Genomic DNA, 15,719 nt, shown 5'->3' on the forward strand with positions numbered 1-15,719 from the left:
CCTGTCGAGATTTGGCGATTGGCGTCTATTTGTCGCTAATTTTTGTGAATTGTGAAATTTTTGTAATGTATGAACTCAAGCACATGCTGAATTGCGCCGATTTTCCGCCGAATGAAAAGCCAAGGAAAAAAAGGTTTTGCCTAAGGAGTTAAAGGTTATTTGCTAATGATGTTTAATTGATTCGCCCTTATATACAGTATACATAATACCTATAATGTTTTTTTTTATTAAGGGGCCCCCATAAATTGGGGGCCCTGTGCATAGGCCCTGGGCAGACCTGCCCAGGGCTGGCCGTGTTATAGTAATATTATATATTAGCCATATCTTATTAATTATATGGTGAAATGATGACAAAAATTTAAATGAATTACTAATTGTGGCAATCAAATAAAGTCAATATTGTAATTTGACAAAAATTAAAGAATATAACTAAAAGTAGATTTTTGCTCCATCTTTTGATTTATATATAATTTTATTTTGGTTTAAACACTAATCACTATCATAATAAAAATAGTCATTTTCCATATATAATTTTCGGGAAAAAAAAAATTCTTGTTTTCAAATCAACCCAAAATCAATTTAATATATTGGATGAAGAAGCTATATAATCATAGTTTAAATTTTAGAAGAAATAAATTGAAACTTATTTGTCAAATTGAAAAATTTTAAAGATAGCATACACTTATCGTCGGTATTTTGATGGTAGATTGAATTTTGTGAGGTAGTTTGTTATATATGTGTGTGTAGTGTGCGTGTGTATATGCTAAAGAAAATAAGGGGGAAAAAAAAGATTTGAATAAGGCAGAGGAGTAATAACTAGTAACTTTAAATTGATAGGTTGTACATTGAATATTGATTACTTAGTTTTCCCGCTACGAATGTTCTTTCTTTTGATATTTCAAATATAATAAAATGCAATCATATATTAGCTGCAATTGGTACAATTGCAAGCCACAGGCGTAAAGGCACAAGTGCCAGGAGGCTTGCCAGGAAGGTTGCATTTGAGAGCATAACAACACGGCACATTGCTGCAGGCGTTGGGATTGGATGCCTTACAGCATGAGCATGTTTGACAGTAACTGTTAGCATCCCCAAAGGCATCACCGATATCTCTAAACTCCACTGTTGTTCCCATAGCCGGAACTAGCTCTTCTTCTTGCTCTTCTACCAATGATAAATTATATAAAAATGAGCCAGGCTCATTTTTCCCACCCAAACTCACGAGCATTTTTGTAATATCAAACATTTGGACGATATAATTTTTTTATATTAATTGTTAATTCCTATAAATTTTTGTATGAATATTACATTTTTGGTATTAATTGATAATTCCTATAAATTTTTGTATGAATTTTACCTTTCTTGAGAGATCCGTTACCATTTTATAATTTCAATACTGCACTCATTTAATATCATCCATTGTTAGAGCCGTCAAAACGGGCTTAGCCCGCCGGGCTAGCCCGTCCCGCCCCGCCAAAAGGGCGGGGCGGGCTCTAATTTTTTGAGCCCGTTTAAAGGCGGGCTTTTTAGCCCGCTCCCGCCTAACCCGCGGGCTTGGCGGGGCGGGCTTGGCAGGCCGGCGGGGGCCCGCCAAATGTATAATAAAAAGTTATTAAAATAAATAAATACTACAATAGTAAATCTATAACATTTAATATGTCTTTTCATCTTGATTATATTACTAACATTAGTGTGTGTGTAATATATATATACACCCTTTTATATAATTAATGTAATAGTAATTGAATTTTGGTTTACAGTGTAAACTGTAAATCAAAATTCAATATATAATTACATTGAATTTTATAAACTAATTATATAATTATATAATTATATAATTATATTAGTTTTCAATCTATAAATTAATACACTAATTATAATATACGGAGTATAAACTGTAAACTAACACTATATAATTATAATATATAGCTAACTGTACTGTAAACTAATACAATAATTAATATATATATATGTATAATCAAGTTCAAAACATTAGTAAATTATATAAATGATTTGTTATTAACTTATGGATTAACACTTATTTATTAGTCATTATTGTGTTTAAAAAATTACAAATACATTACTATATGTTTAAATTATCCAAATTATTTTAGTATACACTTACTACATTTTTATATTAATTTTTATTTAAATTTAAAACTTTTAAAATTTGGCGGGCCCCCGCCAAGGCCCGCGGGCTTAAGGCGGGGCGGGGCGGGTTGCCTCTACTTAGGCCCGCTTNCCGCCACAAAGGCGGGCTTTGACGGGCTTTGGCGGGGCGGGGCCCGCCAGCCCACATTGACAGCTCTATCCATTGTGTATAAATACACTCTATGGAAGGCATTAGGCATAACAATATCAAGGATGTTCGCCATCCGGTAATTCTACCGGGTTGATGAGTTTTGTTTTAGCTTTGTTAGTACAATGTAATATATGCCGTTTATCTTGAATTATTTTAATATTTAGTTTGCTTCTATTTCTTTGTTGGTGGATAGTTTTAGCCCCCCTCTCTCTCTCTATATATCCCGTATATACGCAGATCGGCTGATGCATGCATGTAGTGTTGTTTGTTTTGATGGATTTTTGTCATGGTGTCAAAGGAGAATCTCTTTCTTCTTAGCTTAAGATAGTGCTATTTTGTAGGCCTGTGCATCGGACGGGTTCGGGCGGATCGGATTTCTCATCCGCCAACCCGTTCGGATTTCGGTTTCATTTTGCTATATCCTATCCGTGATTTTTTAACTATATTACCGTCGGATATTTTTAATTTCGGGTTCGGACGTGTTCGGGCGGATATTGTCGGATTTCAGATTAAATTATGTTTGGGAAAATAATTTTAAAAAATAATGCAAAACTGTAAACTAAAATCACTAAATTAGTAAAATTTTGAAGCAAAATACAACTTCGAAAACTAATTATGGTACAAAACTCAAAAAATATAAACTAAGAGTCTAAAATCACTAAATTAGCTAATTAATTATGTTACAAACATTTGCACAAATACTAAATTAGCTAATTAACTGTTAAGAAATACAAAATGGTGAAATAAAACCATTTTCCTCATCTACATGTTAAGAAATGCAAAATAGTGAAATAACACAAGTTTAATATATGTTAATATGTTATACTAAATAAGTTATCATTCAAATATTATTTAAAACAAAAAGTAATCATTCAAATGGCTTTAAGCTTCCTGATAAGAAAATAAGAAATGCAAAATGGTGAAATAACACCATTTTACTCATCTTCAACAATCATTCAAATATTCCCCATCTTCCTGTTAAGAAATGCAAAATGATAAAATAACACAAGTTTAATATATGTTATACTAAATAAGTAATAATGCAAAATGGTAAAATAACACAAGTTTAAAAACTAAGAGAGTAATAGTCTAACATGTGGGCATGTGGCTCAGATGGTTAAGTTTTGAAATCAAGATAGAATTGGGAGAAAATTTCCACTTGAGTTTTGGAAGAAAACTCAAAACTCAAAGCAACATACCAACCCAAAATCTTTTGATTCAGACAAAGGTGGAAGCATCATCATAGCAAATGAAAAGAATTGAAAAAATAAAAAGTAAATGTGTAAGGGTTGGCCGGGATGAACCAACACTCTTAACTCTAGTTGTCCCAGTTGCCAACTCTAAAAAAAAAAAAGTATTCAATTAAAAATACAAAGTAATTCAAAATGAACTGAATTTAAAACACAAAATAAATAAAAGAAATGACTATACCTTTTTCAAGTCTTCCACACTGTATACATTTTCAGTAGCATATTTTCATCATTTTTGTGCTCAAAAAATCATATAAAGCTTAGAAACATTCAATTTTTGTGCTCAAAAAATCATATAAAGCTTAGAAACATTCATATAAAGCTCATACATAGGGACAAAAGCATATTTTCATCTCATATAAAGCTCATACATAGGGACAAAAGCATATTTTCATCATTTTTGTGCTCAAGAAATCATATAAAGCTTACAAGCATTCATATAAAGCTCATACAGAGGGACAGTAGCATACTTCCACCATTTTTGTGCTCAAACAATCATATAAAGCTCATACATAGGGACAACAACATATTTTCACCATTCTTAGGAACATTCATATAAAGCTCATACATAGGGACAGTAGCATATTTTCATCATTTTTTGTGCTCAAGAAATCGTATAAAGCTTAGAAACATTCATATAAAGCTCATACAGAGGGACGGTAGCATACTTCCACCATTTGTGTGCTCAAATAATCATATAAAGCTCATACATAGGGACAACAACATATTTTCACCATTTTTGTGCTAAAGAAATCATATAAAGCTTAGAAACATTCATATAAAGCTCATACAGAGGGACGGTAGCATACTTCCACCATTGTTATGCTCAAACAATCATATAAAGCTTACAAGCATTCATATAAAGCTCGTACAGAGGGACAATAGCATACTTCCACCATTTTTGTGCTCAAATAATCATATAAAGCTCATACATAGGGACAACAACATATTTTCACCATTTTTGTGCTCAAGAAATCACAAAAATCTTAGGAACATTCATATAAAGCTCATACATAGGGACAGTAGCATATTTTCATCATTTTTGTGCTCAAGAAATCGTATAAAGCTTACAAACATTCATATAACACTTATACAAAGGGACAGTAGCATACTTCCACCATTTTTGTTCTCAAACAATCGTATAAAGCTCATACATAGGGACAACAACATATTTTCACCATTTTTGTGCTCAAGAAATCATAAAAAGCTTAGAAGCATTCATATAATGTTCAGACAGATGGACAGATCGGACAATAGCATACTTCCACAATTTTTATGCTCAAGAAATCATATAAAGCTCAAAAGCATTCGCATCAAGCTTAGACAGAGACACAGAGTGACGGTATCACAATATATCAAATAGCAACTCTGAACTCTCATCTTTAAGCACGGAAAATAAGAATACAACTTTAGAATCAGAATATATTTCACACAATCAGAATATGAATCACACAGCTTCCACCATATATTCATAAATCATAACATACCAAAACAGAATGAATAAATCGCAAATATAGAAGTAATAAAATTAGGGTTTCGAAGTTACTTCATTTCTCCCAAATATTCCCTGGAGAACAAGGGCTTCAAGCCTTCAACAATCAACACTCACGAGTCACAATAGTCACCAGTTCACCACCGTCAAGTCGACCAAGCTAGGGCTTCCACCGTCTACCGCCTCACGAGTTCACCACCATCGAGACATCGACCAAGCTACGACTTCCACTGCCACCGCCTCACCAGTTCACCACCGTCGAGTCATCGACCAATCTAGGGCTTCCACCGTCCACCGGTAAGTCTGGTCTCGTTGAGACTTGAGACTGAAAGTTTGAGAGAATCAAAGGAGCCAAGGACTCACGGGAGACTAGCGAAGACAGGAGAGTGAGGACTGAGGAAGTAGGGAAGAAAATCAAGAGAGAACGAAGAAGACTTTGAAGAGAGAACTTAGAGAAGTCGAGAGGAGAGAAGAGAGAATCAGAGAAATGGCGAGATGCGAATCAGTGGAGTGACTGCGCTGGCTACATATGTGTATATATATAAACATCACTAAACGACGTCGTATGGAATCCTTCAAAACCCTAACCCTATTGTATTTCGGATTTTCGGGCGGGTCGGGTGACCAAATCCCATACCCTACCCGAAAAATAAATACCCTCACTTATAGGCGGACCGGGTCGGATGCTTCAATTCGGGTGCGGGGCGGATCGGTTTTCTCCTTTCCGGTTGGCGGGTCGGGCGGGGCAGACGGGTAGTTCGGATCCTGCACAGGCCTACTATTTTGCTTGTAGATTTGATGGAATATATATATATATATATATATATATATATATATATATATATATATAGTTTTTACAATTTTTGAGATTCCTTACCATTTTATAATTTCAATACTGCACTCCTTTAATCTCATCCATTGTGTATAAATACACTCTATGGAAGCAGTAGCCATAACAATATCAAGGATGTTCACGGTAAAATAATTCTACAGGGTTGATGAGCTTTGTTTTAGCTTTAATTTGTTACTATCATGTAATATATGCAGTTTATCTTGAATTTTTTTAATATTTAGTTTGCTTCTATTTCTTTGTTGGGTAGATAGTTTTAGCCCCTCTCTCTCTCTCAAATTTAACAATCTAATAAATTTTGACAATTAACTCAAAAGAACCTAGAAATACCCATTTGGGAGTTTTGAATCGTTCTAATCCCTTTTTCCACAATGTTCTTTTATGTTTTACTGTAACTATAGTTCAAAATATTTATTATGACTCTCATTTTCTTAGCAATACTTTTTAAATTTGTTAGAGTGATAATTATGAGTCAAATATATTTATTTATTAATTAAATTAAATGTACATAATATATTCAGCACTGGTATATAATTTAGACAAGGCGTAACCGCGTCATGGTCCATAATATAACAATTGATAATTTGTGGGTCACAATATTATTCTTTGAGGAATTATGCAGTCCATTACAAGGGTAGTGGGCCGAAGAAAGGACCAAAAATTACCCATTTGTACTACCTAAGAGAGTCACTCGGCCGAAATCGGAGAGGAGCAGACGAGCAATGATGAAGGAAGACAGACGGAATCGTAAAAGGAAGAGAGGGAAGCGGGGCCAAAAACCCGCCGCCTCTCCTCCGCCTCCTAGCGGAGATGATGCTTCTTTTGCTAAGCACAAATCCGGCAATTCATCCTCGGTTTCTGCCTTGCAGAGCAAAACCATCTCTAAACCCAACAAAACTTCATCTTTTATTGATAAGGTTCGATCCTCCCTCTATCTATCTTTCGATAATATGAGGAATTGGTAATTATTGGTGTGATTGTGCAGATGAGGGCGAGATTGTCAGGGGGACACTTCCGTATGATTAATGAGAAGCTTTACACATGCTCGTAAGTTTCCCTGCTTTTGATGCGGCGATGACTGAACCTAATTCGTAACGGTTTATCTCCTGTTTCTAGGCTATTATAACGAATAGCTTCTTATTTATGTAACAGCCTAGCATGAAAGTTAAGCATTTTTGCTGAAATTATCTGATGAAAATTTTGTTTTGTGTCCCTTTAATTCAGTGGAGATGAGGCACTGAACTATTTCAAACAAGATCCGCAGTTGTTTAGTGTGGTAAGTTTGCTTCTATGTAAATAAATCCAAAACATATAATAATCTCACTGTGGCCCAAGCGCTAATTAGCATTATCATCATGCTTGCTAAGTAATTACATCCTTGTTGATGGGAGCACTCCTGTGTTCTCAGTACTGAAGAAAAACAGTATAAAGTATTATTTGCTTTTCAACCACTCCTTGATTTTCTTTTTAGTTTTTATATCGAATGCTAGTCCTTGTGCATGTACTTCAGTCCTCAATGTATGTCATTGCAAATGAGTAATCCTATCTGAATTTCCTTTATTTTCACATGTTTTAGATATGGAAATTTTCTTTTCTCAGTTCATCCTCCAGTGTATCTATTGGCTTTCTACTTAACTTATGTTTACTTACCTGGCCAGTATCATGCAGGGTACCAAGAACAGATGTCGCATTGGCCTGATCAGCCAGTTAACATAATGATAAAGTGGCTCAAAGATCACGACCCGTCTTTTGTAGTGGCAGACTTTGGCTGTGGTAAGAATTGAGAAGCATGGTCGTAACCCTATGTGTATATATAATGCATTCTTTGATAGTTTAGTTTCACCAAATTGTGACTTCTACTGCTGCCAATATTGTTTGTTCTCCTATCATTTCAGGAGATGCACGGCTCTCAAGAAGTGTGAAGAATAAAGTTTTCTCTATTGATCTTGTGTCAAATGATCCTTCGGTTATAGCCTGTGATATGTCAGATGTATGTGCTTTTAGTGGACATTGAAGTTTATCTGAATGCACCTCGGATTATCTGCTTGAATACATTGAAATGCTAAGTGTCTAGAATAAGCTGGGAGTTTGGTCTTTATCTGAATTTGGCCAGGCTTCCTTTTAAATTTCCCAATTTTCATTTCAGACTCCTCTGGGTTCCTCATCTGTGGACGTTGCTGTGTTTTGCCTTTCACTGATGGGAATCAACTATCCAAGCTATCTTCAAGAAGCGCATCGAGTTCTTAAGCCTGGGTATGCAAACTACTCTGAAATCTTGAGGTGTCTTGATTTTATAGCTTCTTACATTATTTGTGGATGACTGTATGCAGTGGGTGGCTACTGATAGCCGAGGTAAAGAGCAGACTTGACCCAAATACTGGGGGAGCAGACCCAGTGAAGTTTGTGAAAGCTGTATGTGAACTTGGATATACATCTGTGCTGAAGGTATGTATGTTTTCTCCAGATTGTTGTTCTCGTTATAAATGGTAATCTACAAATCACTTCTAAGTACCAATTCGGTGTGCAGGATTTCTCCAATAAGATGTTTGTACTCCTCCACTTTAAGAAAAAGGTGATACGATTTAAATTATTGATTTGATAGAGTTATATTCTTCGGCTCGTTCCAGGTTTCACAGGAGTCTAATTGTGTTTCTTTGTAAAATGAGTGCCTGTATTTAGTTGGTTCCTTTTGATTGCAGGATAAGCAAAAGTTGCAGGGAAGGGAAATTGATTGGCCTGAGCTCAAGCCTTGCATATACAAACGTCGTTAAGTTGACCAAGTTTGCGCCATCAATCATGTCGAGCTTTCTTGGCGTTAGTACTTTTGAGTTTCCATGTCTTAGGATCTAGAATCTAGATACTTTTGAGTTTCCATGTCTTAGGATCTAGAATCTAGATACTGCATTGTAATAGAGTCAGTAGTATTCAAACAAAAAAAGGATCTAGAATCTAGATGAGCAACAAATTGACAATATTCTTACAGTCTTGAAAAATTTTACTAATATTTTTATAGCATCTATATTCTGTATTTCGTTATATTGTTGAGGAAATCTGTTTGGTGCACATTTAAACCCCCCTGTATATGGTGAAGTGGTAAACCATAGTGATGTTGTTTCGATGGTTAGTAATTTGGAAGAAAGGTGAGAAAATTGGGGCAAAAGACAGTAATGGAATAAAAAACAAAATAATTGTCAAAACTATGATATTTTTAAATTTGGGATAAAAATGGGAAAAAATCCTTTTCCAAATGCATTCCTTATCATAACCGATGAGACTTGCATATTTCGAAAAATGCGTTACTTTTTTTTTTTTAATTTAAATTTTAAAATTTTATTTTGGCCTCTGACGACCAAATATGTCGCCAGCTTCGCCGGCTTGTCCTCTCCTTATTCTTTCTCCTCTCTCCTAGTTGTGACTGACAAAAACCTCCAAAAAAATCAAACTATTGAGCTTGTTCTTACACAAGTCAAAATTTGTAAAATGATTTTAACAAAATGAGTTTGAAGCTATTTGAGAATTAAATGTAAAATTAAAATAATCTATATATTAAATATATTAAAATTTCTTATTTAATGCATGGACAATGATCTTTTTATTTTTTTTCTCTTATTTTGATTCATTGTTCAAAAATAGAGGAATAAAAGGACAATGAGTTTTGTAATTACTAAAGGATTTGATTCCAATAGTAGGATAATAAAAATAGGCAAACAAACACGGTAATAGCTATCAAAACCCATAGTAAAGTGCAAAAATTCCCAAGCAAACACCACCTAAATTTTTAGGTTAGGGACAAGAATATATACCAAAATAAAAAAATAAAAAAATCAATACAAGACTAGCCAAAAATCAAACAATTGACATCCCTAACTACAAGACAATTTGGAGTTGAAAGACTAGCCAAAAATCAAACAATTGACATCCCTAACTACAAGACAATTTGGAGTTGCCCACAATATGACAATGTAGTTTTATTGAAGAAAAAAAATAAAAGGATTAAAAATTGTGACTCTTTTTCCTGAATTAAGGAGAACATACCATTTCAAAAAGAAGTAAAAATGAAATAAAAAGTAGAAAGAAATACATGTAATATCACTCTTTATTTGTTGTTTTAGTTTTTATTTAAAAGATGAATCCACACAGCGAAGAATAATATTTTTGACTCAATTCACCCCTCCCATAGTCCCATTTGCATCCAACAAAGACACTATTTAAGGTTGACTTGCATATCCAATTAGTGTTTTAAACAGCAGACAGCCAATTCTATGGCTATTAAAGTGTTTGGGAAACGACAGCTATATGTTGACTAAAGAATGGGACAAAGAATGCTCATTCTCTAATTAAACCTACAATATATCTTGTGAGCCATTCGAATATATCTCCCCAATGAACAGTCAAGGAAAAAAAAAATTGTTTTGTTTGTGTATGAGCTATATCTACTTCAAAGTCTCCACATTACCATCCACTAGTACAGAACAACTAATCCACGACTGTTGTAAAGGACGTTTCGCAACTGTTGTACAACAGTCGCAGATACTAGGGTCGCAGAAAGCCTTGGACTTTTCGAGACTGTTGTTAAAAGTCAGTGTTCTTTGTTCAATTTTGTACTAGTGATCAAAGATCATTGCATGCTTGAACAAGTACCTTGGGTTTGATTTCCACAAACTTTCTCAAGAGGAAACTTGTAATCAGCCTTTTTCCAAGGATGACAAACTTGATAATCCAGGGCTTTCTGTTTTTGGCATATTGCAAGAGAATTAAGGAACAGTTTCTGGTTTATTGGTTAACCATCCCAGCAGCCCTGATAAACCAGGCATCTTAAATCCTGAAAAATAAACCAATATAACTGGAACAAAGAAGCTGATGATTCCAGTAGCACTGGCCAAACAAATGGAGAAAGCTTCTGCCACCCTACCTAACCTGAAAAAGACAGTGAGGGATTTTTGGTTAAAAGAAATTGCATATCTTAAAAGGACTTTGCTGGAAAATTGATGAGGGGCAAACCTCTTCCTGCAGATTGAGGTCAACATTTGGACCAATAAATCATGAGTGATGGAAGTAGTAAGGCTTGAGACGAGGCAACAAATGCTTAGAAGCAAAGCAGGATATATAAGTTCAGCATAATGGAATACTCCTGCAAAAGTTTACACCAAAAACATAAAATGAAACTAGAAACAAATTGGATAAATGTGGACACAGTTGAGAAAGAGAAATATTTTGTATTTCTGGGATACCGCATTAGACACAATCAGCAATTGAAAAATAGTTTATGTGTATATTCATGATAGGTTGAGATGCATATTCATGCCCTATCATTCACGGGGTTGTCGGGGTATCCTAGCAATACCCAATCCTCTCTCTTATAAACAAAGAAATATCTGCAGACAAACAATTTTCAAGAATTTACCTGCTAGCTTCTTCTGAAGAAGAAGGATCAGAATAACAACTGAAAGTGCAGCTGTGGCTGACGTTGAAAGTGCCTTTATGTAAAATAAGTCAATGTCAAAACCTTTCTTTTACTTTCTTCCATCCAGCGGCTAAATAAAGAACCTTACCAGCCCTTGTCCTCCAAGGAAATATCTGCAGACCAAAAACCAGTCCAGTATGGCATTTAGAGCAATGGCACTGATGCTAACCAGAAAAGGCCTCTGTCCATCTCCAAGGGAATAAAAGACTGCAACTAACAGTTCTCTAACAATGAAGAATGGTGTGCCAATAGAATCTGCATAACAAAAAATTCTTTCAATAAGTTATATGTGTATCAGGATTCTGGAGAGCATTCATAAAAATTATATGCTCCTTGCAAAAATTTCCACTGAACATACTTACAACAAATAAAAAGTGAAGCTACTAGAGAAGTTGCAGAGGAATTAAATGCTAAACGCTCAAACAAGACTCTGATTATTGGTTCTGCTAAGGTGGACACAGTTGACAAGATGGGTAATAGAACCACCTGCACCAAAACAGAAAAGAATGCCCAAGATTATCAGAATTCAGGCAGTTGTATACATAAGCAAACCAGGGAGCCAGAAAGGGTCTACTACTTATTTCCCAGTGAAAGACCTACCATGCATAGCAGAATAGCACTTCTTAGCTTTTCTGCGAGGTCTGTCCAGGATGCACTCTGACAGGGAAAAAAATAAAAATTTAAAATTTAAAATTAAATAAGCTATCATTGCATAACCAAATTACAATTGGAAGATGCATCACATGAGCACCTTTGCCAGTTTGGAGAAAGTAGGCAAAAGTGGCAGTAAAATTGTGCTTGAAAGTAATCCAAGTGGTGCAGTCACCAAAAGATTTGCATCTGAAACTCAAGTTTGTTAGATAGTGAAATACTCCATAATATCATAAAATTCAAATTAAAAACTTAAAAGAGTTGTGCAAAATTGAGAGAATGGAATCATGATTAATAGACATTAGACAATGGTTGAGTGGTTTCAAACATCACTTAACTGGAACTTACATGAGAGACCTGCCACTGCACCAGGTACACGTGAGGCAAAATATAGGTCAGTGAATGATGCAATATGCTCCAAGCCGGAACTAAATGTTGCTGGCAGAAGCAATGAGAAAAACTATGCACAAAAAGTGATAGCATAATTAGAAAAAAGTAGCAACCAAATGGCTCAATTAGTATAAAATTTCTATGCAAATGATTTTAGGCACTGTGCACAAAAATTAGAGTAAAATGAGAGAAAGTGGCAACCAACTGGTTCAATAAGCATAACATTTCTAGGCAAAGGACATTAGGCATTTACCTTGCTGACATCATAGCTGGCTAATGTATCAATCTGCAGATATGGAACATTGATATGCCATGCTCCCTTAAGCACTAGAGCCTGAAACCCAAGGATGACACATCCATATAAGTGAGAGAGATACCCAATATACACGAACGAAAAAAAATGTGCTTAACCTTACAAACCTAGAAAGGGAAAGGGATGTGGGAGTGGAAGAGGAGAAAGGGGAGGGATACCTGCGTTACCCACTGCAAAAATAAGCCAAATGCAGCTCCAAAAGACAAAAGAACCCCTCCTGCATAATGTATTTCAGATGGATATAACTATCAGTTACATGGAATCTGGATATAGTACATAAATAAAATCCTTCATTACCATAGTAAGGAGCATTTCCTTGTCCACAGAAAGTATAAAAGATGCACTGCAATAAACATAAAAGTGGATTTATCTCCCAATTGAGTTGGCAGAAAATGGTGGACAAGAGCACTAAAAATTATAAGGTGAAACTCACACTGGCAATCAGGATCAGGCTAGAAAATGTGGGGAAAATAGCAGGAAGGACATTTTTACCCTTTGTACTGGTTTCAAGCAACCACAAAATCACAAATGGGCAAGCAGAAGAGATTGTTAGGTGCACAAATAATTATTGCAATGAACTACTGAAATTACAATAAGTACCTCATAAATGCATAGCCAAGTCCGATAGGTCCAGCAACAGCTATGCAGGAACTCATTACTTTCAACTGAAAAGAGATGAATGATAGAGGAACATCAGACTTTAGAAAATGAAGCAACAAAACCAAATGAGCAGTGCTTCTATAATACAGAATTACCTGCTTAATAGCTATTTCTCTAGTTGCTTCACCTTCTACCAAGGTCCATAAACTGAATAAAAAATAGTAAAAGGAAAAGAAAAATACATATAATCATCAGGAACATACATGGCTCTAAACATGCTTTAATAGGTCAGCCCCAAATGATAAATTAATTTCATTTAAAATTTCCATATAGTTTAGGTAATCAGATAAATCCAGAAAAGTACAGTTTAAAAGTAGAAGTCATATGCAGCTTTGTATTTTGTTAGTCACATATGTTATGAATGGTAGGCTAAGTTAGTCACTCAGCAATGCTAAATCCCACAAATTTATTCTTATTTCTATTACCAAAAAGCTCTCTTCAAGCTTACCCAGGTGCATAAGCATGAATTATAAACTCAGCAAATATGAATACTAGAGCAGCAAAAACACTTCCTCCCTGTGTAGCACCATTATTTGTTAGATCATAATTATGAGTAGCAGAAGATGGAATGATAAAAGTGCTTAATTTGCTTGCATACCAGGAACAAGATGATACTTGTATGCTGAAATAGCTTCTTTTGACGCTCCTCTGGAAGTTTACTGATGAGTGAATCAGAAGCTTGAAATGAAAAATTAAGATAACCCAGAAGAACATTGACAGGGAAAGTAAAATAAAACTACTATTTAGGAACTTGGCTAAATTGTTTAAGACTTTTCACTGAGTTCCATACATTATCAATATGCGGTAATCACTTAACCTAATGCAACACTGGTTGCTAAGACTCTATCTCCTGTACTACAGTGGTATATCAGTATATGTAAGAGAGTGCTATACTTAGTATTTATTCTAGTAAATTTTAATGACAATGAATCAATAACAACTTCAGTTGTTAGGAGAGAGTGAGAGACAATGCATAACCTTAGAGTTGTAGTCATTGTAATATGGATTGGACCATTTACACCTGCACGAAATAGAAAGGCAGTGATAAAGCAGCTGTACTTGTTTTCAACTAAACTGACAAAGTACCATACACTCCGTAATATGTTTATCTAGTAAACACCACCCTAGAAACTCTACAAAATTGATTCAGAGGAGACCAATTTTAGTTAACATCAGAGAGAGAGAGATTGTAAATTAGATTGGCTTTCCTCATCCGTCTGCATTCTCTCTATTGGAATGTTTTGAATAATACATTATGATATGAGGTAACAACAGGTTGGAACCTCTTAACAAATTGAAAGAAGTACATGAATCTCAGTATGCAATATATTGGATAATAAAGGCATTTTATACAAGTATACAAACACATATTAGAAAGATGGGTTTTCAAAGTTTTATGCAAACACTCCCTCAGAGGACCAAAAAAGAAACCAAAATTAATCATGGCTCACTTGCAGAATATACAATTTAAAACAAACAGTTGAAATAATGTTGCTTCAATCTCGGGAACTCACCACCAAGGACGGATGCAGCAAATCCTGGCAGCACCCAAGCATATCTAAAATTGAGCTCACACTCAACCATAAATTTGGCTCAAATACTAAAATCAACTTCCTCAAGAAAGCATGCAACATACACAACCAAAACGAAGTATTCAAAACAATTATATTCTACAGAAGATAAATGTACCTAAATGCAATTGCTACTGGCCCAATCCCGAAAACCGAAGCCATTACAATTTCCCGCAGTAATCCCTTCATAGGCAATAGGCATAGATACAAATTCCACCTTTCTTATGAGGAGGGAAAAAAAAAAGAGAATAAAGACGGATAGCAAAACAAAGATCACCATGATTTTGCTAGTAATAGTAGCGAGACCAATCCACGAGGCGTTTTCCAAGAACTGCTTGCCTACACAAATTTGATTCATTTTGAGAAATAATAACATATTTAGTTATTTATTTAACTAATACTCCGTGCGAATTTAGTAATAAGATTAACGAATGACGAACCAGAAGGCAATGTGGTGTGATTGAGAGTTGAATCGTCTCCGCCATTTTCCGGAGAATCTGTGGGAAAATTAGAAAAGGAAGTTGTAGAAGAAGTGATGGGAATTCGGGTGAATCGAGTTGGAGAAAGGATTTGTGGGTGCAGAAGAGGGAAGGAAGAGTGAAGCAGAGGGCGAAGCTGTGGTAAAGATCTGGGATTGGGCGAGCGTGGGAACTCGTATATCGATGGACGGAGATTCAGCGCATACATTTCCCAACGGCTCGCTGATCGCTCCCGCCGTCCCAAGTCCCAACACACAAGAAACAAAGAAAGCGGAGAGACTTTAGTCAATTTCCACG

At 35.2% G+C, this 15,719-nt stretch overlaps 2 protein-coding genes across 8 annotated transcripts; one reads left to right on the plus strand and one right to left on the minus strand.

Moving 5' to 3' along the window:
• Positions 1–6,565: 6,565 nt before the first annotated feature.
• Positions 6,566–8,944, plus strand: LOC115998508 (ribosomal RNA-processing protein 8). The gene is made up of 9 exons (XM_031238091.1): positions 6,566–6,811; positions 6,880–6,941; positions 7,119–7,170; positions 7,553–7,667; positions 7,790–7,884; positions 8,041–8,147; positions 8,225–8,339; positions 8,422–8,466; positions 8,594–8,944. Exons 1-9 carry the CDS (start codon positions 6,617–6,619, stop codon positions 8,663–8,665), a joined length of 858 nt encoding a protein of 285 aa, XP_031093951.1. The 5' UTR covers positions 6,566–6,616; the 3' UTR covers positions 8,666–8,944.
• A 1,155-nt stretch (positions 8,945–10,099) lies between these two features.
• LOC115998254 (probable lipid II flippase MurJ) lies at positions 10,100–15,719 on the minus strand. 7 transcript variants are annotated; one of them, XM_031237765.1, is made up of 21 exons: positions 15,384–15,719; positions 15,221–15,282; positions 15,062–15,126; positions 14,887–14,930; positions 14,351–14,393; positions 13,971–14,031; positions 13,821–13,888; positions 13,468–13,519; positions 13,313–13,377; positions 13,146–13,212; positions 13,010–13,055; positions 12,871–12,929; positions 12,653–12,733; positions 12,358–12,469; positions 12,110–12,198; positions 11,959–12,015; positions 11,721–11,844; positions 11,447–11,613; positions 11,299–11,371; positions 10,896–11,025; positions 10,100–10,811 (listed from the first exon to the last, which is right to left on the minus strand). In XM_031237765.1, exons 1-21 carry the CDS (start codon positions 15,628–15,630, stop codon positions 10,649–10,651), a joined length of 1,875 nt encoding a protein of 624 aa, XP_031093625.1. In that variant the 5' UTR covers positions 15,631–15,719; the 3' UTR covers positions 10,100–10,648. The 7 variants fall into 7 exon arrangements, with proteins under 7 accessions (XP_031093625.1, XP_031093626.1, XP_031093623.1 ...); XM_031237766.1 differs by lacking the exon at positions 13,821–13,888 and having other exon boundaries at positions 13,971–14,020; positions 14,887–14,910; XM_031237763.1 differs by having other exon boundaries at positions 13,821–14,020; positions 14,887–14,910.

Source organism: Ipomoea triloba, chromosome 12, assembly GCF_003576645.1.
Source record: "Ipomoea triloba cultivar NCNSP0323 chromosome 12, ASM357664v1".
Taxonomy (NCBI): domain Eukaryota; kingdom Viridiplantae; phylum Streptophyta; class Magnoliopsida; order Solanales; family Convolvulaceae; genus Ipomoea; species Ipomoea triloba.

Coding starts and splice junctions, on each gene's coding strand:
- LOC115998254 (XM_031237763.1), bottom strand. CDS start 15,630: ATGTATGCGCTGAATCTCCGTCCATCGATATACGAGTTCCCACGCTCG. Junction 14,394..14,886: donor TGCTGCATCCGTCCTTGGTG/GTGAGTTCCCGA, acceptor TATTTCGTGCAG/GTGTAAATGGTCCAATCCAT. Junction 13,520..13,820: donor ATTCATGCTTATGCACCTGG/GTAAGCTTGAAG, acceptor TTTTTTATTCAG/TTTATGGACCTTGGTAGAAG.
- LOC115998508 (XM_031238091.1), top strand. CDS start 6,617: ATGATGAAGGAAGACAGACGGAATCGTAAAAGGAAGAGAGGGAAGCGG. Junction 6,812..6,879: donor CTTCATCTTTTATTGATAAG/GTTCGATCCTCC, acceptor GTGATTGTGCAG/ATGAGGGCGAGATTGTCAGG. Junction 7,668..7,789: donor AGTGGCAGACTTTGGCTGTG/GTAAGAATTGAG, acceptor CTATCATTTCAG/GAGATGCACGGCTCTCAAGA.